The sequence below is a fragment of the Sturnira hondurensis genome, unplaced genomic scaffold (genome assembly GCF_014824575.4).
Source record: "Sturnira hondurensis isolate 20B ecotype Veracruz unplaced genomic scaffold, ASM1482457v3 Scaffold0018525, whole genome shotgun sequence".
Taxonomy (NCBI): domain Eukaryota; kingdom Metazoa; phylum Chordata; class Mammalia; order Chiroptera; family Phyllostomidae; genus Sturnira; species Sturnira hondurensis.
In genome coordinates, this window is record NW_028091156.1 from 1469695 (window position 1) to 1492398 (window position 22704).

At 48.5% G+C, this 22704-nt stretch overlaps 1 protein-coding gene across 1 annotated transcript in view; it reads left to right on the forward strand.

Annotated features, from left to right (window-relative positions):
* Positions 1-22704, forward strand: part of KIF26B (kinesin family member 26B) — a 373684-nt gene that overhangs the window by 255218 nt on the left and 95762 nt on the right. Inside the window, exon 5 of the mRNA XM_037069373.1 lies at positions 10901-11081. Within this exon, the coding sequence (XP_036925268.1) occupies positions 10901-11081 (181 nt within the window). The remainder of the gene's footprint in view (positions 1-10900; positions 11082-22704) is intronic.

The window sequence follows — 22704 nt, forward strand, 5'->3', positions numbered from 1 at the left end:
TGTTGCCTACAATTTCTTTCAAAATAATTTCCATTCTTTGTATGTGTTTTATCGTTTCAAACATGCTTCTTAACTACAAGACAAAAAAGTAACTGTGAAGAATGTAATAAAGATGTTAGTTGAGAGAGATTAATTACTTGAGAGAAGTCTGCTGAGTTATCTTATTTTTAATTTGTTTATTCTCCCTGTCTTCTCCTTCCCTCCCAGACTACTACTCTCTCTCTCACACACACACTCACAAACACTCTCCGACATGCTTGTGCACAGCCCCCACCACTTCAGAGGCAGCATTAGAGAGAGTCATTGAAATGGGGGGATGGGCAGGGTGGAGGGAGTCCGTCCTTCATGCTCAAGTTCATGTGCTGTCAGTGGTGGATATGCACCACAGACCTACCTCCTGTTCCTGTCACATGCTACTTCATAGAGTAAATAACCAACCAAGCAAGTATGTACAATGAAGAGTAACTTACAGGTCTTAGTTAGCAGCTTGGGTGCAAAGTCACAAAGGGCATCAGCCCTATAGTCTCAATAGGCCGTGATTACTACAGAGTCTTTTTCCTTTCACAAGTTACTCTGCTGGGGTCATCTCTTATCTACACCATCTGCTTTGTATACATAGATCGCTTCTAAAGGAGATCACTCCTCTACTCTATTGAAAACAACGGCTGCCTTCTCTTCTCTGCTTCGGAGCTGCTGAATGTGACCGTGGCAAGTGCGCCGTATTGCTGTGTGCATCTGCCGTGGTTTTCAGCGATCCTCGTAGACTTCATGCCAACTGACCTGACAGCAGGGTGGAGAGGAAAGGAGGTGATGGGACTCTGCCTCTGTCCCTCTAGCGGGGCTGCTGAGGTTCCGGCAGTCTGAACGACTCTCTGGGTCCGGGGCAGTGCAGCCTCGCCGCAGAGTCAGGAGCCTTCTTCCCATGCAAGGGCCGCGTCCAGTGCAGATTCTTGTGGTGCGGAGACCCCGTGCAAATTGCTGTTCTTTGCAATAACTTAATTATTTCTTCAGATTTCAACTGCAGTAAATAATTTGTTAATCATAAAGCCATATTGATAGGAAAGGGCAAAGGAGAAATGACTTACTTTGGCAAACAAAACCAGCTGTTATATTCGAATTTAATTAACCAAGGAGCCCCCAAACCACAGAGTGTGCCGCCCGGCCTTGACAGTTAATTAGCTCTGCTCTGAAAGAGCTGCAGGTATTGAGTCAAGAGTCATGGATGAAAGGCTTCGTTTTCTTCGCAGCCGCTGTCCATTCCTAGCTGTCACGTCTTGATAGCACTTTGCGGCTTCAGGCAACAACTTGTATCTGAAGTGCGCAATTTCACGTCAGTTTTTAATTCCGCGTGATCAAAATACAGAAAGGTGAGAATGAAACACCAGTTCTTGGGAAAGAAAGATGTGAAAAGTGAATAGCAAGATTGCTTTTCAGTTTCTTATGCTTTTCAAGGTAATCTACCAATTGGCTGAGGAAGATAAATATTAAGGAAAACTCCTAGCGAATTAGTGGTCACCCTTGGCTTTTAAATGGGCTCTCTGTTTATGGTAGATCATGCGGTTTCTTCCTTTTAATGTTACATTAGCATACATATAAATGATTTCACTAGAAGCTACTGGAGTTAGCATCTAAAAGGCAGAATGACGTAATGAAAAGAACATTAGATTCATTCGATTCTTGAAATCAAATTATCTGGAATATGCTTATTCCTTGAAGGAATCTTAATTTTGGTTGGACCGTCCTTGAACTATAGAGGTTTATATATGCATATATTATGGACAGTTGCTTTTTTAGCAGAAAAATCAGGCTCTGGCAGGCCACCAGAAATGGGCTTTAATTGGTCTGGGATTGTTTTTTTCTCTGTCTCTATTTATGCAACTGAAATAGCTGGATTGTAGTTAGTTACATGGTTTTGTCAATTCTATTTAATAAGAGGAGATAGTGCTCACTTATTCATGTTATGAAAGATACCGGTAACAGCAGTTAACTAAAATCATACATATCTGGTGTGAGATGGAGTTTTAAACTTACATTCACTTTTACTTAGGTCTGGCCTTATAGATGTTCACAGTTCTTTCAATTTGTGTTTTGGGCCCTGATGGCAAAGGCATGGCCCCAGAGGAGCTTCAGCTGCCTAGTCTCCCTGGGACCGAGCAGGCATGGGCTGGGCAGATCCGGCCAGTGACATGAAGATCTGCGGGCAGGGAGCGTCTGGTCAGTTAGTACGAGAGAAAGTGCATGGGGACCTTGGTGCAAATAAGGAAGAAAGCAGGCGTGATCAGTCCAGGCTGGAGCAGAGGGCTTGGCGGCAGAAACCAAGTTGCAGGACGTCAGGAAGCCAGGTTAGGAGTCTGGGAAGGGCTCTGCACCGACTGCATAACCGGAACAGGAGCAGGGGAGACTGGGGTGCAGCTGTGGCTGGGTCGTCAAACCCAGGGGCGTGACCACTGGCACCAAGTCAGGCAGCAGGCAAGGCTGTGTCCCACGGGTGTGGGCAGAGTGGCCGCCCTGTGCTTTTAGCTCACCTGGCACTGCCCCAGGCACCTGCAGTCTGCACATTTCATGCAGAATGCCCTGGAGATGCACCCCTGGACTTGTGTGCCTGTTGTGTTTTTTTCCTCCCTGATCATTCAGTCCTTACAAGTGTGTCTAGGCAGGTTGGAGCCCATCCCTCCAGGACAATGGGCGTAAGGAAGAGCAGCCTTTGGAAAATAATGATGCGCACCGTGGCTGGTATGACTCAGTGGGTTGGGAGTCATCCACCAAACCGAAAGGTCACAGGTTCAATTCCTGGTCAGGGCACCTGCCTGGGTTGTGGGCTTGGTCCCTAGTTGGGGTGCATATAAAGGCAACCAATGAATATATCTCTTACCGTCAATGTTTCTCTCTCTCTCTCTCCTCCTGTTCTTGTCCTCTGTCTAAAATCAATAAGCATGTCCTCAGGTGAGGATAAAAAAATGATGATGATGTGATGGTGATGGAGACACCCATAGCTATGGTGTCCTGAGCAGTTTACATATTGCTGTTATGTTCCTTCAGACTTTTCTATCACACGTGAATTGAGAGCAGATTTGGGTTTAGTCCATCTTCAGTATCCTTGGAAGAGTAGGGTGCTCGCACCTAAAATGAGGAGATTGCTGAAGCTCAAGCAAATTGAGGTCATTGCCAAGGTCATCAAGTCTCAGAAACAGAACTTCCCTGTTTGTAGGAGGGTTTTCCTCTGGGTTGTGACCTGGAATGTGTTGGCAGCATTTGGGTCTGACTTTCCGGGTTTGCTGAACATACAGAAATCCAGAAGTGTGACGAGAAATTCCACCTGCTGTGCTGCTGGTCGTGTGGCACCCACTCATCAAGTTCTGCACGAGGTTAAGTTCATTAGACCAGAGCTTCCCAACCTTCTCTAGGGCCCGGGTCCCAGCCGTCTGCAGATGGCAACTTGGCGGTTAGCGAAGTCGCTCCATCAGAGTCCCTGTCGCCCAGAGTATCAGAAGAAGCCACGAAGGTCGGTCACGGCATCTGGTACCCTGCTCCCCGATGGCCTGAGGGGCGCAGGGTTGGGGACAGCAGAGCTCTGAACCGCCGCTGGCTGATGAGCCGAGGGGCTCATCCCCTGGAGGCACGTGGAGGAATCTTGCCTAGGATGTTCCAAACCCCAGCGGCCTCAGAGCAGTTTACCCGAGCCCAGAGAAACCAGAGCATCGAGGAGACGGCCGCGCACACACCGATCAGAAGCTCAGGTCCCTTTGAGCTTCGAGGGCAAAGGGACGCGCCAGACATCCATTCTGCCATCGACGGTGTTTATTGGGTGCTTCTAAAATCCAAATTTTCACTGCCAGGAAGTAACAGATTTCTACTTTGTACTTCTGTTTAGCCTTCTACACCAACAGCTGATTCTTCTATTAAACCTCTGCTTTTGGGGGGGCATTTGGAAATGTTTCTATTTTCACACGAAGAGCTCAGCAAACACTTTCATGGGTACTAGGCTTTACGCGAGTGAAGGGGGGGTTCCTTTGAGTAGCTTTTGTAAAAAAAAAATTAGTTTGTGAATGGGCTTCTTTTTCTCCCGTGATTTTCCCCTTGAGTCATATTCTCATCTACTTAATGATATTCTTACTCTGACCACACACACAGAAAAATTCAGACACAATTGGACTAGCCACTTCCCCCCAAAGTATGGTTTTCAAATACTGCTGTAACGTTTTTAATGTAAGCATCATTGCTATACACCATTCTACCGGTGGTACCAGTTTGGGGCACATAATATAGTGGTTTGACATTGTTCATCCCTTACAGTGTGATCACCCTGCTAATTCCAGTCCTCACCTGTCACTGGGCAAACCTGTCACGATATGGTATTGACCATTGACCATACTCCCCCGCCCCTTCCTGCCCATCTGTCCCCTTTGTGCCTTCAGGCTGGGGTGCAGGCCATGCTCCCCAGTCCGCACCGTTCAGGGAGAGCTGTCAGTGCCAGCCTGTAGGGAAGCTCTTTGGCTGGGTCCCGGGTTTGCCTGCTCTGTGTCCGCGGGCCTCTCCCAGCTCCTCTCCGTCTCTGCTGCTGTCCAGCCAACACACAGTCACCAGTGATGTTGGGCCGTGTGGGTCCTTCTCATCAGTGCAATTTCGGGTAGACTCTTGAACACGGAGCAAGGGCTGGGCGGCTCAGAGATGACTTTAGTGATGTGGGGAGCCTGTGGATTGCGTGGTTCTTTTGTGGGAAGTACTGATGGATTGGTTGATCTTCCAGAGCACCGAGATGCATTCTGAGTGGCTTCCAGCGTGCTTTCTGCACGGGGGAGGCCTGAGAAGGGGCGTAACAGTGTTGTGTGGTGGTGGTCGCTGTTGGAGTGTTACTGTCACGCAAGGACTCACTTTGAGTTGGGATTATAGGAACAGAGAAGCCAGTTTCAGATGATTTCACATCCTAATTCTGGCCATGACCTAACTCACTCAGCTGAGACATTTTTCCTCTGTGATACGAAGGTTTGTTGCTTAGCAACTAGATTGGTAATTGGTAAATGCTTATATATGATTTAATTTGAGTTACATAAAATATGTAACTGCTTTTAGGATCTTTATTATTAGGCAAATGATAATCATTTGGTTTTATTTTGCCCCCAATAAAATAACTACTTTCATTTGGTAATAAACTGCATGAGAGCATGATGCATTGGAAAGACCCTGGGTCTAGTAGACAGAAGACTTGAATCCCGATCTCATATGTGCGAATCACTGGTCCTGTGACCATGGATAAAATCGGGTCACTACCGAGCCTTCATTTTAGAAATCTGTAACTTGCAGTTCCAATACCTTCTCTGCTTGCCGCCCAGGCCTGAGTGAGGATGGATGTGGCCACGTGTAGCAAATGCTTTAGAGAGAGTAAAGCATCCCTAGATGCAAGCGTTACCTACAATGCCAGGCTGCGTCACCTTGGGCCTTGGTGTAGCTCTGAAGTCTGGATCAGTTAGGAAGCACCGAGCGAGCATGTGCTATGCCCTTAGGAAGGCACCCGGCCAAGGGCCAGGCCCGGGAGCTGCAGAGGAAAAGGAGATGCGTGGTGTTTGCTCCCAGTGAGTGAACAGTGCGGTGATGGAGGCCACACTGACAACCCACAGAAGTGAGGGACCACACAGCAGCCTCTCGTTAAGTGTTAAAACACTAGACACATGCTCTGAAGACCAACTGCTGTGAGCCTCAGGGCAAAGGATGGTGGTCCCCGAAGGAGCTGGTGAGGGCACCTCGTATGCCCCCTTGGAGCATGGGCAAATAAAATGAAAGGGAATGTGTAGCCATTATTATTGTGGGTTAAGGCTGTGCATTGAGTTGCAAACACCAGTCCGTTTTCCAGGGACAGCGGTGTCTCTGGCTGGAGGTTGACGGTTGGTCATGTTTTGCCTCTGAGCAGTAAACATTTTATTTCAAGTCATGTCATGGATTCTTCTCCTGCGCTAATGAAGTGGATCATTTACATAAAAGTCATAAAAAAACCCCAAGGCCCATATGCTTTCAGCCCCTGGGGACATGGAAATGACCTTGGTGACAGCCAATTAGAAAATGGAAAGGTGAAGGGGGACACGCTCCTGCCTCGTTTGGAGGGTTTCCAAAATGACTAACGTCTTGGTGGCAGAATACTTTTGAATAGGTGCTATTTCAAGATGAAGCCGGCCTGCTTTCTTTCTTCCTTCCTTTTTTTTTCTTTTGCATGTAGATGGATATCTTAACTGTTTCCAGAAGCTGTGCCTCAGACCACTGGTTCTTGTCACCCAGCCCTTATTTACAATCTGTTGTATTTTCTTCCACCCGCGTGTCGCTGACCCCACGGATTTCCCAGGAGCGGCTGTGATCTGTCATGTCATTGCTCATTACCAGAGAATCTTAATCCTCAGAGCACTGAAATGTTTTCTAATGACGCAGAAGCCATCGGAGCCCCTGGCGGCCCCGGCCACTGTCGCATTAAATTGCAGCCGGGACGGTCTTTTACGTGCTGACAGTGGAGAGTCTACCGGGCACCCTCCCCAGGGTCAGGGCCGTTTCTCAGCAGCAGCAGATGTGGCAGGTCTGAGGACCCAGCCTGCCCTCCTCTTCTGCCGCATCTCAGCTGCTATCTCACCACCCGTCACTTGCCCGGGTCCGATTAAGTAGCTCTTGCATGCCCTCGTCATTTTTACAAACCTTTTACCCACCTACCTGAGCCTCCCGCGTTCGAACAGTCCTCTCAGATGAGATGAAATGCTCTCAAAACGTGGTTAGCGACACACAGCGCATTAGAATTTGAAAAAGCAGAGCGAATCCTTTAAAAAATGACTGTGCTGCTGCCCGATATTCCTGCCTGTCCCCTAAGGAAAGTTCTGTTCTTCAAGAAACTGATAATTCTTAGAAGATCGTCAGGTAAATATGTCAGTAATCCGTAGACGCTAAGGTTCGTAGACCCCAATTCAGTTCTCATGAGATGCGCTTAGACTGAGGGGCTTTCCATTCAAACACTTCACAGTTCTGAAAATTCAAGGTCAAGTAGTCTGTCCTGCAAAAAAATAACTCCATAAGCTCCCCTCCAATCTATATAACTGAAACCTAAGACTCCCCTCCCCTACACACACAACACCTAAACCAATGACATTCACCAGATAATTGTTTACTTCATTATTTCTTAAAGATCTGGGTAGATCTGGACAATGAGAAAAAGTCACCACCCCATGTGGAGGTCATCTCAGTTCTGAACTGATTCCTGAATTCATATACCGTCATGTTGATGCGCTAACCTGGGCGAGATGAACAGGGTGATGGAGGGAGAGGGGTGGAAGCCGGAGGGAAGACTTGGGCTCGGTGGGTTTTAATTCTTGCCTAGTTCACACCATTGCCCTTTCCCCACAGTCCGATAGTGCTTAGCCTGGCACCACTTTCTTTATAGGTTCAGTAAATATTAATTTCATCCTGCTGGAGAAACTATCTTTTTTCTTGAAATAAGGCACAGAGAATTAAATGATTCTGTGGATGTTTAAAGATGTATGTTGCGATGAATAGCTTTAGGAAATATGTGATTCTATTCGTGGTAAGAATGAGACAAGTAAATATTGCTTTTAATAGCTTCATAGATTAATTTTTTTTGTCGTTTTGAAATCTTGTAAAACAACCCCCTCATTTGTTTTTCTGCCTGTGAAGAAAGAGCTTGTAAGGCATTAATTACACGAACTCCACTGCTGGCCAAAGTGTGTCTGCCTTTTCAGTTCTTTGACGATGGCGTCTCCTTCATGTCACTGAGTAATACAGTTATACACGAATGACTCCTGGATCTGAGCCTTCTCCTGCCTGCGTGTCACTGAGGGGCTCTGTAAACAGAGCAGGAGCTGCTGACCTCCACGAAGTTGGAATGTGTAAAACAGAGGCCCAAGAGCTGATTAGGATGATGTCAAAATTAAAATGAAATGTTCCTGTAGATTACATGGCTGCAAAATATGACTTCTATTAATTTCTCAATTGTGGAATTCTCTTGCTGTATTTATGTGAAGTACGTATTCTAAGAAGATCATAATTATTAAAGTAACTTTTAAATTTTGAATTGTGGTCAGCCTACAGTATCACATTAGTTTCAGTGTACAACATCGTGGTTGCACAGGAAAACTAAATTATTCTCAAACTAACCTCCTTCATTACTGCTTTTCTGCACTGAGGCCAACCAGCTCCCCTACATGGAATAGAAATTCCAGCGTCATTTTAGAATCTCTGTGTTGCAAGACATTTTAGAATCATCTGGTTTTCCAAATGCCTGCTTCCTTATCCCTGACTGCCCCTGTAAATGTTTTTTTTTTTTGCCACTACTTGGAAATTTATAGCAACAAAAGGCTCCCTATGTCATGAGGCGTCTTTATCCCTAAAGATGACCTTGATGGTTTATCTCGTTTTACAAAGATGTCCCTGACGCTTACAAACCCTGGCATCTCCCCTGCTTCTGCTGCCCGTGCGGAGACTTCGCGGCTCAGTATGAGGCACATAGACCTACATTCACCCTGGGCCCCACTGCTGACTGAGTACCTTTGGCGCACCGTCTGTTTAGTTCTTCCTGTGTCCTGACCACTCTACGTGCACTTAATTTTTATACAAAGTCTGTAAAGGCCCTATTTTTGCTGTATCTTATTGTAATACATACCATTTATTCATTTCTTTAAAGACAGATTTAAAAAAACCGAAAGATTCTACCTCCCTCTTTCCCCAGGTTTATATTCACTAGGCTAGATGTCGCTGGTTCCTTCGGTCTTCAGTCATTCGTTCAGTGCACATGCGTGAACTCTGTCTGCGGCAACTGACCTCCTAGACGGGAAACGGACCTGACAACTAAGCAAATCACCTATTATGTTAGTTGTTAAGATGGGAGCAATAACAGCATGTTTGTATGTCATTGGAGATGATCTAGTGTAGAGTGAAAATTGGTGGTGTTGTGGGGGGAAGAAAGAGAGAGAGAGAGAGAGAGAGAGGCAGGCCAAACCCTGGAGTGAGGTCCTTGGTGCTTCGATTTTCAGGGCCCTGGCTTTCCTCTCTGGCAGGGCCTCTGCATGTGGGGGGTGGTGCAGATAAGGAAAAGGGAGAAGCCAGCAGGCCGCCCCCTCTTTTGAGTTGCCTTTTGGTAGCATTTTCTTCTCTCTGTCCCATTTGGACTGGGAACCCCAATGGGTCGGGCGGGGGGGTGGGGACTGCAGCCACCATCCGGTCCTTTCGCCACTGGACAGAAGCATCCTCCTGTAAATGGAAAAATGACCCTCTCCCCCTCCTCTCTAACTCTCCCAGAGCCAGGCAGCCCGGCTGGGAAGCAGGGAGGGGTGGCCGAGCGCAGGAGTGGGTGTCGGAAGAAACGATGCTGACGCGTGCGTCTGGAGAAGCCGCCGTGCGTTCAAGGCAGCGAATCTTGGACTAATGACAACTGTCAGGAGCAGCAGTGGCCTCGTCACTGAGCAATTCTGCTTCGCCTTTAATTGCAGAAGGCAGAGTGGCAATGAGACCATGCAAAAAGTTATTCCAAGTTTTTTCTTTTTGCTGATTGGCATGGGAAGCATTGTGGAGATCTTCATTGCTCGTCATCCTTCAACTGAGTGACTGACTGCGGCGTTCCCCACGTTTGGCTGAGGGACTGGGACTGTCATCGGCTCTCGTGCTGTCAAAATTTGTCATATCACATGGATCCCATTCCTCTGTATTTCACTCAGGTGGGACCGATGTTCAGGTTTATGGCTCAGAAAAATCGAGCTTCAAAACGGTAATTCTGTGCTGTATTTGTTCGGTGGCAATTTTATAGCTCAGGAGATTTATCAAGAGCGTGATAATCACAAAATTAAAACTAACTTTCCCAGCTCATTCCAACTCGGGGTGTGGTGTGGAAGAGGTGCTGACAAAGCTGGCTTTGTCTTCTTGACCTGCCTGCCTTGTGATCTGTTAGGTAATTGGTGAAAATCTGGCTGGGTTGTAAGGTTTTGATCCGCAGAATCAAGTCGTGGTCGTTCATTTAAGCAGCAGCTCAAATGTTCAGTGACATTTGTTAAGAGGATTGGAATTCTCCGAGCAAGAGAGTAGAAACACCAAAAACGGATCCAGGAATGAGTACATTAGTCTGTGAGATGCCTTTGCCTGGCTGTATTCTCTTCCTTCGCAGTGATGATTGTTTTAAGTATTTATTATTGAGCATTTGAATGGGGGAAGATGCGACCAAACAACCTGTGTTTTCAGTGATGCTGGGCAAACTTCCCCACCCCCTTCTCACCCCTCCAACTGGTCCATGAATTGCATTTTGTAGTGAAAGACCACCCCGCACAACAAGCCTGCTTTGTAAGCAAGCGGCCACGTTTTCAGTGCTCCACACCCTAGCTGGAGTTTATTCTGACTCGGTGTTATGTTTCCAAAACCAGTGGGATTTATTTCTCCCCACTGCCCGGGGCGTGTGTTTTTCTTCCACAAGCACGTACACAGTCGGTCTTCACTGGCCACCCCATGCCTCCCCATCAGGCTGGCTTGGCTTTTACAAGGGTTAGAGTCTCTAAATAACTCACAGTGTCTCCCCCACGTGGGTTTATACTTCGAGAAGTTATGGTGTGATTAACCCGATAGGTACTGTTTATCCCTAAAGATGACCAGCTTTATTCATGCCCACGCTGAGTGTTTGTGGGTAACAAACAATCCTTTGTAAATCCCCATTGCAGAACCAGGCACTTTTACGGCTTTTTTTCTGCCCTATAAATGACTGGGTAGCTCATTAAGTTGACTTTGTTGTAGCTCGGGGTGCGACAGAGCCCCCGGAGGGCGGGGAGAGAACTGGTAAGTGTCAACAAGAGCTAGAAGAGAAAATAAAGTAACACAGCGTGTTCACTGGTACCATACGATGCCCCTGATTGTTCGTCTTCTGCGTTTTCCTCTCCAGAGCTGCCCAGAAGTTAAATCTGTCTTCTAAAAAGAAGAAGCATCGGCCTTCTACTTCTGTCGCTGAGTCACCTCTCTTTGCCACCAGCTTCAGTGGCATTCTGCAGATCTCCCCTCCCCCGGCCCCCCCGTGTCTGCTGCGGGCCGTCAACAAGGTGAAGGACACGCCAGGCCTGGGCAAGGTAGGCACGTCCGCCGTTTCCGCCACTGGCTCGGGGCGCGGGGATCTGTGTTCAGGGAAAGAAGAAAATCAGGGCTCCGGTTTCTCTGTTTTAAAAAAGGAGGTAATGGGGAGAAAAGGAGACAAAATAAAATTCATCTGGATGGCCTGTAACATTTTGAGGGGGGGGTGACATATGCTAAATAGTAAATGAAGATATTCCAATTATTAGAAATCTGATTGGATTTTGGCACAAAAAAGTGTTGTCTTGTTGGACAGAATTGTCCTTTCTTTAAGCCCTTTAAAGAAAGGACAGGAGAGACAGGAGGCAGAGGCAGGGGACCGAGAGAAGACACGGAGCAGGAGTAAGACATAAGGATGCTTTGCAAACTCAGAGTGACACGCTCATTTTCCCATCTCCTCAGACAAAGCACAGCTTCTGCTTTCGGACCCGACCACTGATGGGATTCCTGGGGAGCATTTTCAGTTGCGCCAAGAAATGTGGTTTTGAATTGTGACAAATCCTTAGAAAGAGATGCAGGGACACTGTAGAAATGCTGCTCCTCGGCCGCGTCCAGGATAGCCCAGCTTCTCCGTGCCATCTCTAAATCGCTTCTGATAGACGGCTGGGGGAAAGCGCCCGTGGTATAGCCTCCAACTGGTAAATAAGCGGAGACGGATAAAAATGTTTAGCTAAAGAATGAAGGGCTGTGGTATTTCTTTTATTTCCAGGCTGTGTCAGTGCCAACTTCACACAAGTCGCGCAGGCTTCGTTTTTTTGGAAACCTGCACCCCCTGCTGAGGGGAGTTGGTGCTGATGCAGGCAGACTAAACCTGTGTTTGTTTCGGTCACCGATGCGCTTTCCCCTTGACCCCCAAACATGGTCATTCCCAGGTTCGTGGTCCTCAGTGGCCACAGCCAAACTTGGTGATCCTTCTGGAGTTCACCCTCTGCCCATCTGGCTTTGTGTTTTCCTCCTTTCTCAGTTTCCCTGTCTCCTCCCATGCACTCCCTGCCCCCCCCCAGCCCCCCGTCTCACCACCCCTTGGGGAAGGCATTCACTGGCTGTGTTACCCTTTCCAGCAGTGTCCCGATTTTATTTTGGATGGATTATGCTACTGGAAACATCCGGGCCCAATTTTCTATGGCATCGGGTGGTCGGTAGTTTTAGCAGGTGGCTTCCCAGGCCCGGAGTTTAAGTAGGAGGCCAGGCAGCCGGGTTGCAGCCTGCGCTCCATCGGGCAGAGCGGCAGGGGCTTCGACAGTCGTGGAGGGAGATGGAGGAGCCGGTGGGGACCAAGACTCCTCTCGGGGGAGGACTCTCGTGGGTGGGAGCTGGGAGGAGGGCAGTGGCACCCCTCAGGGCCAGGTGGCAGTGTGATGGGTGGTGGGCACATTACCTTCTGAGGAGGGGTGGGCGCAGTAAAATTTTTTTTTTAATTTTAAATTATGGTAAGATATGCATAACATAAAATGTACTGTCTGTACCCTTTTTAAGTGCATGCATGCTTTTGTTTGGCTAAGAGGAGGTTAGAACTTCAGGGCCAGAGCTGAGTGAGTGACCTGGCCAGGGTGAAATTGAGCTCCCCTGGTGGTCTCCTCCGTGCATGCTCCCAGCAACATCCAGCCTGTCTTCCAAATACATGGGAATAAACGTTGAAACGCCACCACTTTGGAGTGGCCCCAGATTATCAGCTAACCTGGGATGCTCATACACCCAAAATGGCCCTGGCCAGGACCCCTCACGATGCGCAAGAAATGGTCTTCCTGCATCTGTGACAGTGGCCCTGGCCGTGGTTCCCAAAAGAGATCAATGTCGATACATCTCCAGGTGGGCCTGGGCCCTGAGCCTAGGGCCTTTTGTCCCCACCTACCCGCTCCATAACTTCCACTCCCCTCCCTAGAACCCAAAGACATGGGGATCGGGGACTGACCCACAGAATGAGGGTGGCCGGCCAGGAGGAGGGCCCAGCACCTGCACAGAAAGAGTTTGGAGAACCCTGACTGAGTCTTGATTCCACAGCGTCCCACGTGCAGTGACCAGATATCAGGGGATGATAAGTGAGATAAGCAGGTATGAGTCCAGGCACAACTACAAGAATATTACAATTATTAGTAAACTACAGCCGGCAAATCACACGGTTATTTTTTTTGAATGGAAGATAGTATCCCTCTCCCTCACTTGTGATCCGATGTTTTTCTTTCTGAGAGGGAGAGAAAGGGGTGACGTTAACCAGGTGGGAATGGTAGGAACCCTGCCTGAGTTAGTCCATGGAAGCGTGTCATGGACAGAGTCATCAGGTCGGGGGTCACAGAGGTTACGGGCAGGTGGCTGCTATCTGACCACACGGCAGGGCAGCTGTCCTGCTGAGCGTGGGGTGGTGGGCCTTTCGGGGAAGGAGTGGCACTGGGAGGGTTGGTGCCCTCCGAAGACCGTGGTCACTGTGCAGGTGTGGCTGTGGGCGTGACTGAAACAGGGTCTGCAGGCACTCCTCCGTCCTGCGTCCTGCCCATGGAGGGAGTGCCCGCTTCTTGTAATGCTCGAAGGCTGTTCTCTGCCCTAGGGGCCCCTTTCCCAGGCTCCTGCTCCCCCTCCCCAAATCTCACTGTAATCGGGAAGTGCGTGCACCATTCTCTTTACCCGTATGGAAAAATTACTACCAATTGATCTCTGTTGCCTAAGTCACATAGTAACGTCTCAAAGAAATACGATGGAGTGTAATATAGAACATAAATAATTGGTGCTCTGTATGGATAAATCAGCATGTTTGATGTTGATAAGCTTGACTGAATTGCCAAAAGCAGTCTAATTATTTAACTCTGAGCTGGGCCGCCCGAGGTGGGGCTGGGAAATGAGCCCAGCCCAGCTCTCACCTCGTGCCGCAATCACCCAAGAACTTCCCCAGGAAACCTGGCAGGTTTTCACAGGCATGGAAGGGCTTTTATGGGTTTCTGTAGGGCCACCCTCTCATTTAGTCACCTGGAAGACTGAGGCCCATTTCAGAGGTTTTCCCCATGCCTCCTGAATCAAACCAAGAAGTCGGGACCTTAAACCCATTTTATTGTCCCTGCCTCACTGGGCTGCCACTCACAACACATGACCTTTAAAGATTTGGGGTGCAGAGAAGTGTGCCACGGGGCCATGGTGGTAGCAAAATAACACTGGGAGCCAGCTGCCTTCAGCCAGTGGAGAAGGACATGCTGCCGTTTTCAGAGCCATGGCTGGGAGAGGAAGGGCAGACCCGATCAGGGCGGCCCCTCCCACCTCCCCCTGGGTCGTACCCGCTGCTGTTTCCAGGGGCAACTCCGCCCGCCCTCCACCCAGAGTCACTGCTGGACACAGCACTTTTCTGGTGCTGGGGGAATTGGAGGTAACTTCACTGTACCGTACTGTCCTGTACACCATATACTGTACTTGGAGCCAAAGCACACTAAGCACACAACATAGGATCCTCAGCACCTACAGCAGATCTCAGCACCCAGTGAATATTTATTGAGGACCTACTATGTGTCAGGCACACATAGTGGGCACTAGGCTTGCAATCAGGGACAGATGAGGCAGAGCCCTTAACGATACTTGTAGTCTGGTGGGTTATTCCAGTTAGTCCTGGACATCTCACCGACCTGTACCAAAGGGTGATTTGATTTAAGAAAAAGTTGGAATTACAGACTTAAAATAATTCTGCCTACCTTTGAAGTTATATAAAAAAATTATATCACTAAGTAGCCTTGTAAAGACATCCTTAATGAACGATAAAGATGATTAGTGGATCAAAGCAGCTTAGTCCCTGTTTATATTTCACTGATTTGGCTTATATGTAAATGATATTTCTAATCTGTTTGAAAGTGGTTTCTTCCCCTAAGTCCGCAACTGCTCTTAGTGAAATTTGTTTGCACAATTCATTAATATCCAAGTTTAAGATTCATTTGTTACTGTGTCACAGCATAAAGTCAGAGCTCTTTGTCTTGGATTGCAGGCTTCTAGAGCAATTCACATTATCTGATTAACTCATGAAGTACATGAACGTAGCCACGCCATGGGTGCATAATAATGCTTTTATTTATTTTTCAGTAATAGTTGACATGCATTATTATATTACTTATTATTTTCAGGTGTACTACATAGTGGTTACACATTTAAATATCTTACAAAGTGACTATTGCTCTCCTATAAAATAGAATGAACTCCTACCATTTGTGACAACATGAATGGATATAAAGGGTATTATGCTAAGTGAAATAAGTCAGACAGAGACAAATATCCCACGATTTCACTTATGTGTAGAATCTAAAAGACAAACGAACAGATGAAACAAACTCATAAGCACTTTTTAAGGTAAGAATGGTAATGGCGAAATCACACGGGTGATGACAGTACTGTGTGACGGCAAATTATCCTCTTTCCAGAAGAATATCTGAAGGGAAATAAATCATCTCTTCATAACAATTGCTTCACAATCTCTAGGAATCCCTCTAAAGGGTGGAATGGTAAGCACCCAGCCTTTTCTCCTCAGTGTGTTTTGGGGATATAAGAAGACTCTTGTGGGGGACAGGCAGCAAGAGAGCAGACTGTCTGGGGTTCGGGAAGCTCACAGAAGACTGGACAGAGCAAACATGCATTGCAAGGATGGGAACGAAGCTGTGGACAGTTGAGGGGGGCTTGCTGTGCCTGAGCCCTTCCGGAACTAGTTCTAGACAATCTGTTCTGGTGGGTGTTGCTTCAGGGGACAGCCATAGCTGATTAGCTACTCTGGACGATGTCCCTGCAAAGGAAGAGGGTTTTTTTTCCTGGTCTCCATAAACTCAAGGTCCCCCTGAAATACTTGCCTGGCGTTCAGCCTCCTGTGCTACACAGGATGCTTCCTTCTCCTGGGGATCCCCACTTAGCCTGGTCTGGGCAGAAGAAGGGTGGGTCGTCTCTGTTAGGGTGGATCCCCTTCACCAGCCAAGCCCGTTCATGAAGATTTCTCCCCTGGGGACAGTGTGGCCCAAAGGCAGGGGGTTTGGTGGAGTTCTCTGCCTGCAATTTGGAAGTAGACGGGCTGGCCTGGCCGAATTATCTTTCTTAGGCAGTAAAGGCTGGAGCCGTTCGTCTCTGTTCGTCTCAGTCCTTGATTGGAAGTCATCTGTCTCCTGTCCAGCACTATTTATCAGATCCAGTCGCAGCATATTCTTGCTTCGATGAGCACATATAAGCATGTATTCCCTAAGTAATCTGTCTCTCTCTCACACACACACTCTCTCACACACACCCCCCACTTGGCTCATGTCACCAGGTCCTGCGTTATCTGCATTTAGTTTATTGCCAAACTTTCTCTTGTTTGGTGTGTAAACTAATAGCACGGGAGGGGGGATAAAAGTGCCGCATGTGCTCTTTAGTAGAGACTCTTTCCTTTACAGATTTATTAACATTTTTTAGGGTAGAAAGTCATGCAATTAGTAAGCCCTTACTAAACCTTGTGTAGAAGAGCAAGCTGAGATTCTTGTTCAGTTGGCATTCTGTTACAAGAAGGGAAAAGCAAAAAGATAGAAAATTCTCTTAAAATTCTTAAAGTAGTTCCTAATGCAGCCCCTGTTCGTTTACTCAACAAGTAGAAGTGTCTGGCACGGGTCTTCCTCGTTCAGGAGGAGATGCCAGGTTATACTGAGGAAAGAGCTTCGTGCCTTCCAGCCCCCCAAGGCCCAGGTTGTCGGGACCGTACGCAGATGATTGAATTCCTCATTACGGTTTCTACCATTCCTCACCCTGAAGTTTGTCAGCACAGGGTAGGAAGATTGGAGCCAGCCCTTACATTCATTTCGAGTAGCTATGAAATAGTGAATTCCATTGTGATAGAAACTTCCGGATTCCACTTCTCACTCACCGGTGAGTGACTACTCCCTTCTTAAATGTACAGATGGGAGCAGTGAGCTGTGAGTTTTCTCGTTTGGTAGTGGGCGTTGGGAAGTCCGTGTAAATGAGGCGCACACACACACACACACAACACACACACACACGCACGCACTCATCAGGATAGCTAGGCTGATGGCTTTGTAAATTAAATTGTCAGTGCTTCTGGGGAATAAACTCCCGTGACCTTCCACTCCCTAATTACAGTTGTTCTTTTCTGCTCTCGTTGGTTTTGAGCGAGTCTGCTAAGGTTATGGAGCTCATTAGGGTTTTTTTTTTTCCCTTTTTCCTTCTTTCTGTTCTATTTTGTCTCCTCCAGCCCGTATCTCAAGAGAAAGGAGACTTGGGGAAAATGTTCTGACTCATTAATCTTCGCTGCCTCTTTCTTTCCCACGGAGGCAGAGGGTCTGCCCAGCCCCAGCGCTGCCTCTGGGCCGCACATGCGCAGTACGCAGCCGCACTGCCCCAGAAATGCAGGGATCAGAGAAGCATGTGCTGCTGCTGCTCCGAGGGCCAACCTGCGAGACTTCAGTCATGGGGACTTTTTCCTACTCCCTCTGCCCTGCCCCCCCCAGATTAGCAGTCTTCATTCTTGCAAATGACAGGGACACGGTAGGAGGGTGTTCACCATTTAGAGGCCACTGGATAGAAAAGTCAGGTAGAATGTGTCTAAAGACGGTGCCGTGCGGGTTTGCTCTTCATCGTTAGTGTGACTGCCTGTAGTACTGTCGATCGAGTTGTATGGGTACGCTTTCCTGTTGCCTGGTTAGACGCAGACCTCGAAGGGTCAGCAGCACACTTCCGGTTAAGTAGATCAGATTTCCGATCGGATGGCCCCCTGCCATATATATGATGCTCAGTTTCAGGCTTTCTTTGCCCAAGGTAGCAACACAGAGCAGACTGGATGAAAAGACTCCTGGCCCCACAGGGAGGAATAGTTTCATCTTACATCCCAGGGAGTGACCTGCCTTGTATCTCAGGTCCATTACTGTCATTTTGGGAGCCCAGGCAGAGGAGAGTTGCAGTCCACTTCCTTGTGGCGATTGTACATTTTCCAGTTCTCTGAACTTTCCCTGCCTGCTTTGGGTCAGGAGTTGGGGTCTTCCGACAGCCGCCTGGTTGCCAGACCCCTGTGTCCGTAGCCACCAGCGCAGGCAATGCCTGTGGGTGAGTGAGCGTTCATGTCCTCGCAGTGAAACAGCCCCTTCAGTTTCTCTCTCTGGGTTGTGAGCTTATCTAAGGCAGGAGTCACATTTTCATCTTTGTCCCCCATCAGTACCAGCTTACGTAAGTCAGGACACTCAGAAAATGTTGAGCAGTTTTACGTAATCCTGTTTAGTACTTATGAAGTCCTGATGAGGTACCCAGCCCCGCAGGGTCCATCCTGCACGATGAAACCATGGCCACGAGGGAGAAACCCCGAGGAACGGCTCAACGACAAGACCCCGCTGGCGCCCAGCCCCACGTACGCCTCAGCGTGGAGTTAGCTTAGGGCACTGGCGTCAGGGAGAAGGTGCTGCCTCGGGCTGGCATGCCAAACGGCAGGTGCAGCTGGCGTGTTAGCGAGGGATCTGCTCAAAGGTCGGCGTGTCCAGTCCTCTCGTTTTGGATGTGAGGAGACTGAGGCCCAAGGAGAGGAAACGGCTTGATAATCTGTTTACATGGGAGAATGTTAACTTTTGGATGTGCACGGTGATCATTCATGAAGACTTCAGGGCAGCATTTGCACGAGAGACTTAATCATCCCTCCCTGGCTCTCCATTCTGAGACTTTAAGCCTCAGTCCCCCTGGCTCTATTTCCTTAGGTGTTAAGTGGCCATGGTGGGCGTGGTTAGGCGTGCGTGTGTCTGTATGCGTAGACAGGAGCGGGAAGGCGGTTTTTCTTCGGGGGCTTTTTAAAGGCTAGAAACCTTTACCATAATTGGAGGGTAGGTCTGGGCCCCCCCGAGCTCCTGTAATCCCTCATTAGCGTCCTGACTTAGGAATGAAAGCACGAGATAAAATGAGAGAATTCTCTCTGGAATAAATGCCACTTTCTCAATTAACCAAAGGGCAGTAAGATGAATTATAATGCCAACATAGGGCTTTTGATCATTCTTTGTCGAAAAAAATAAAATACATTTTAGTTAGGTTCAGCGCAATTAGACAAATACCGGTATCAAGAGAAGGGGAATAGTAGGGATATCTGAAGCTCACGCTTTCAGCATCTTACCTGTGTTTCTCTTGCTAATGGCTGAAAAGGAAGTTAATCACGACCTGCTGTAATTATCCCATTAAAATGGGATTGGTAGGACTATTTTCTAAAGAACGGTGAGTCCACACTACTGAGTTAATTGACGAGTTTTCCTTTGTGTCTCAGAATAGAGTAGGGCTCTTGTCTGTGAATGGCTTGTGTCATAAAACATTTGAATTCCTTTCTATGCTTCATTGAACTAAAAGGCATCATTATGGAGGGGAGAATCATTCTGATACAGTCTTAAATGAAAAATATAATTTTCTTTAGATTGTTAAATAGTTTCTGAGTAGCTAAAGGATTTTTAAATTAGGAACTGTCTGAGCTACTCAAAGCGGCAACACAGGGCCCTTTCTGGCCTCTCGTACTGATTTTCAAGTCTGTGTTAGTTCTGTAATGTTGTCTTAGTCTGGTCCCGCTGCTCTAACCAAAAGGAACCAAAACCAAAACACAGATTGGGTGGCCGAAATGACAAAAACTTACTTCTCCCAGTTCAGGAGACTGACACTTAAGGTCAAGGTGTGGGCGGACCTGGTGTCTGCAGAGAGATGGCCTCCTGGTTGGAAGACGGTCATCTTCATGCTGTACCTCCTGTGGTGGGGAGGAGAGCTGAGGAGGGGGGCTGGGGGGAGAGAGCCCGCTCTCCCGTCTCTTCTTCTAAGCGCACTGATGCCATCCAGAGGGCTCCATGCTCCCAACCTAATTATCTCCCAGAATCCCCACCTCCTAACGCCGTCACTTGAGGGTTGGAACTTCACTGTGGACATGCAGTCCACAGCCCTGCCCTCTACATCCCAGCACCGACTGAGAGCATTTGACTCGCGGATGGAAGAACCAGAAACGGAGCCGGCCTAGGGGCTGTCGGCGCTCCCGGCTTCTCTGGTGCTCCCACCACAGAGACCAGATTCTTCTCACTGTTCACTGCTTCATGAGGTGTTGCTGTCATGTTGGATGTGTATGGTTTGTGCTCCCCACTGAGTCGGGAGGGTGGGGACCTTGGTTTCTACTGCTTTCGTGTCCCCAAATGCTTAGCCGTGTGCTAGGCAGAGAGAACCTCCTGAACTGAAAAGACATTAAAATGTGGAGTGTAGCAGAGTCATTTTAGGGCCATTCCCTGTCTTGGCTGACTCCAGTCCTCATTTACTTGTCCATCGCCCGTCCATCCACGTGTCTGTCCATCTGTTCGTTCACAAGGCAGATACCTGCTGTGTGCGGGTTCCTTTGGGATACACAGGTGAGTTCAAAATGGCCTCTGCCCTCAAGAATCCCAGAAATTGCTCTTTGAAAGAGGTAAGAGTCCTTCTTTACGTAGATAACTCAAACTGAAATCACCTATTAGTGTTATCATCACTCCGGATTAGCATGGGGAGTGATTAGCATGTGCAGGATAATTGTTTCCCTCCTTGTCGCTGAGCACACGGTGCCATCCCTGCCGTGTTCCTAGCACATTGTGATGACAGCCGACAGGTCGCAGGCACGGAGGATGTGCTTTCGGCTGATTTTTAGCATTTGGATGTGCTTCCTGCAAGTTCCCTGCAATTAGTTCCTATGCATGAGTCACAGGGGCATGCAAAACATTTGTATTTATGCCGACTCTTAAGAGAACTCACCCTTTGCTGATGGGTAGACTCCCCTGAACGCGTGTAATATGGAAGTTGTGCTCCTCCCTCCACACACACAGGTCAGAGGAAGCGTGGGGCTTGTTCAAGGTCATACAGAGAGCCGTCTGCCATTTGGGTTGCACTCTCATCCGCTGTGCCGCCCCCACTCTGCTTGTACGACTGAGACAGGAACTCTCTGCCTTGCAGAATTCCAGTGTTGCCTGGTTTCCTTAGGGCTGCTTCTGTTTCGTTAGCATCAGTGGTGGGTGAGATTCTGAAGTTACCTTGAAAAATGTGGGTGCTTGAAGGTGGAACAGGCTGGAAGGGGCACGGGAGATGGGAGGTAAAGGAGAAGGGATTTTTGTATTAATTAGAAGTCTTAGTTTCAAACAACAGAAATTCAAACTTCAGGAACTGGAAATGACTGGAGGGGTCTGGTGTTCATGGAACCTGAGGGGAAAACGCCAGGGAGCGCCCGGCTGAGCAGCTCCTGAGTGTGGGGTATTCATGCTCCCCCAGCTCAGACCAGCTTTCCCCCTCAACGCCCACCAGGGCGAAAGCGTCAGGTCTCACAGCGTCCACCAGCAGACTGGGCAGACTCCTGTCCTCTCTGCCCTACACTCAGAACCCCGGGGAAGGGCTGGCTTGGCCCAGATTTAGGTGTGGGGTGGGAGACGAAAATGCCCAAACTTCAGCATATGAACATGTATGAAGATGCTCTGTTTCTCCTGTGACCCCCCCCCCCCCCCACGGCTAACCAGGCCATCCCATTTCCTAGCCAGGTGGGACTCACAGTCTCTGAGATGATCCCCACCGAAGAGTGTTACACTGTGAAACACACACGTGCAACACGGTAGTGCGTGATGTGTCCCCATCTCAGTCGTGGTCGAAGTCCCTTGTGTGACCCGGGAAGCACTCACATGACCAGCACTTGAGTGTGTACTCGGAGTGCCCGGTGTTGCGTGGGAGGCATCTGCTGTGCTGGGTAGGCAAAAAGATGCTGCGTTTTTTTCATTCGTTTCAATTTTAGATTTCTAGAATTTTCCAGAGAACTTGAATAATATAAGTAATTGGGGTTTGTACATATTAATCTTAAGGTGGCCAAAAAATCCGAACAGGATCACCGATTTTAAGCGCACCTGAATTGGCATCTGAGTGATAATGCAGACCTACTTGTGGAGGGGGCCCGAGGGGAGCTCTTGTCTTGACTTTCTCCATCATCATCACCACCAGCAGCATGAGAGCTTATGAAGTCCAAGGTCGTGTAGTGGAAGGGGCAGGGAATTAATTAGGGGACACGCCTAGCACCCCAGCTCCCCTCCCCCATTTGCCGTCTGTCCCAAAGGAAGGGACTCAGTCTGTCTGGGCTGCTCTGACCCAGCACTGAGGCCCAGGCAGCTTAGGAAAGCAGACCTTTCTTCCTCGAGGTTCCCGGAGCTGGAAGTCCAAGGTCAGGGTGCCAGCGTGACCCCGTGGGGCCCTCTTCCAACTCTCAGGCGTCTTGTACCCTCACAGGGTGGAAGTGGTGAGGGAGCCCTGCGGGGTCTTTTATAAGAATGCTAACCCCGCACACGAGGGCCCCGCCGCTGTTGCAGTCACCTCCCAAATGCCCCTCCTCCCGATACCACCACCTTCGAGGGATTAGGATCTCAACCTATGAATCTGGAGGATGCACGAATATTCACACCATAGCGGGAGGATACTTATTTCTCTGGGTGAAGAACCAGAGAAATAAGGAAAAATGCAAAATGAGGAAACTAAATCCACTTTCTCATGGGGTAATTAAGTGCACGGCCCCGCCGGCTGTGCTGGAGAGAGCAGGCACGGGGCCAGTGTGGGCTGTGGGACCACCTCTCCCGCGGGCCCTGTGGGGCTCAGGCTGTGGTCGGCTATTCCACACCGGGAAAGGCTGGGGTGGAG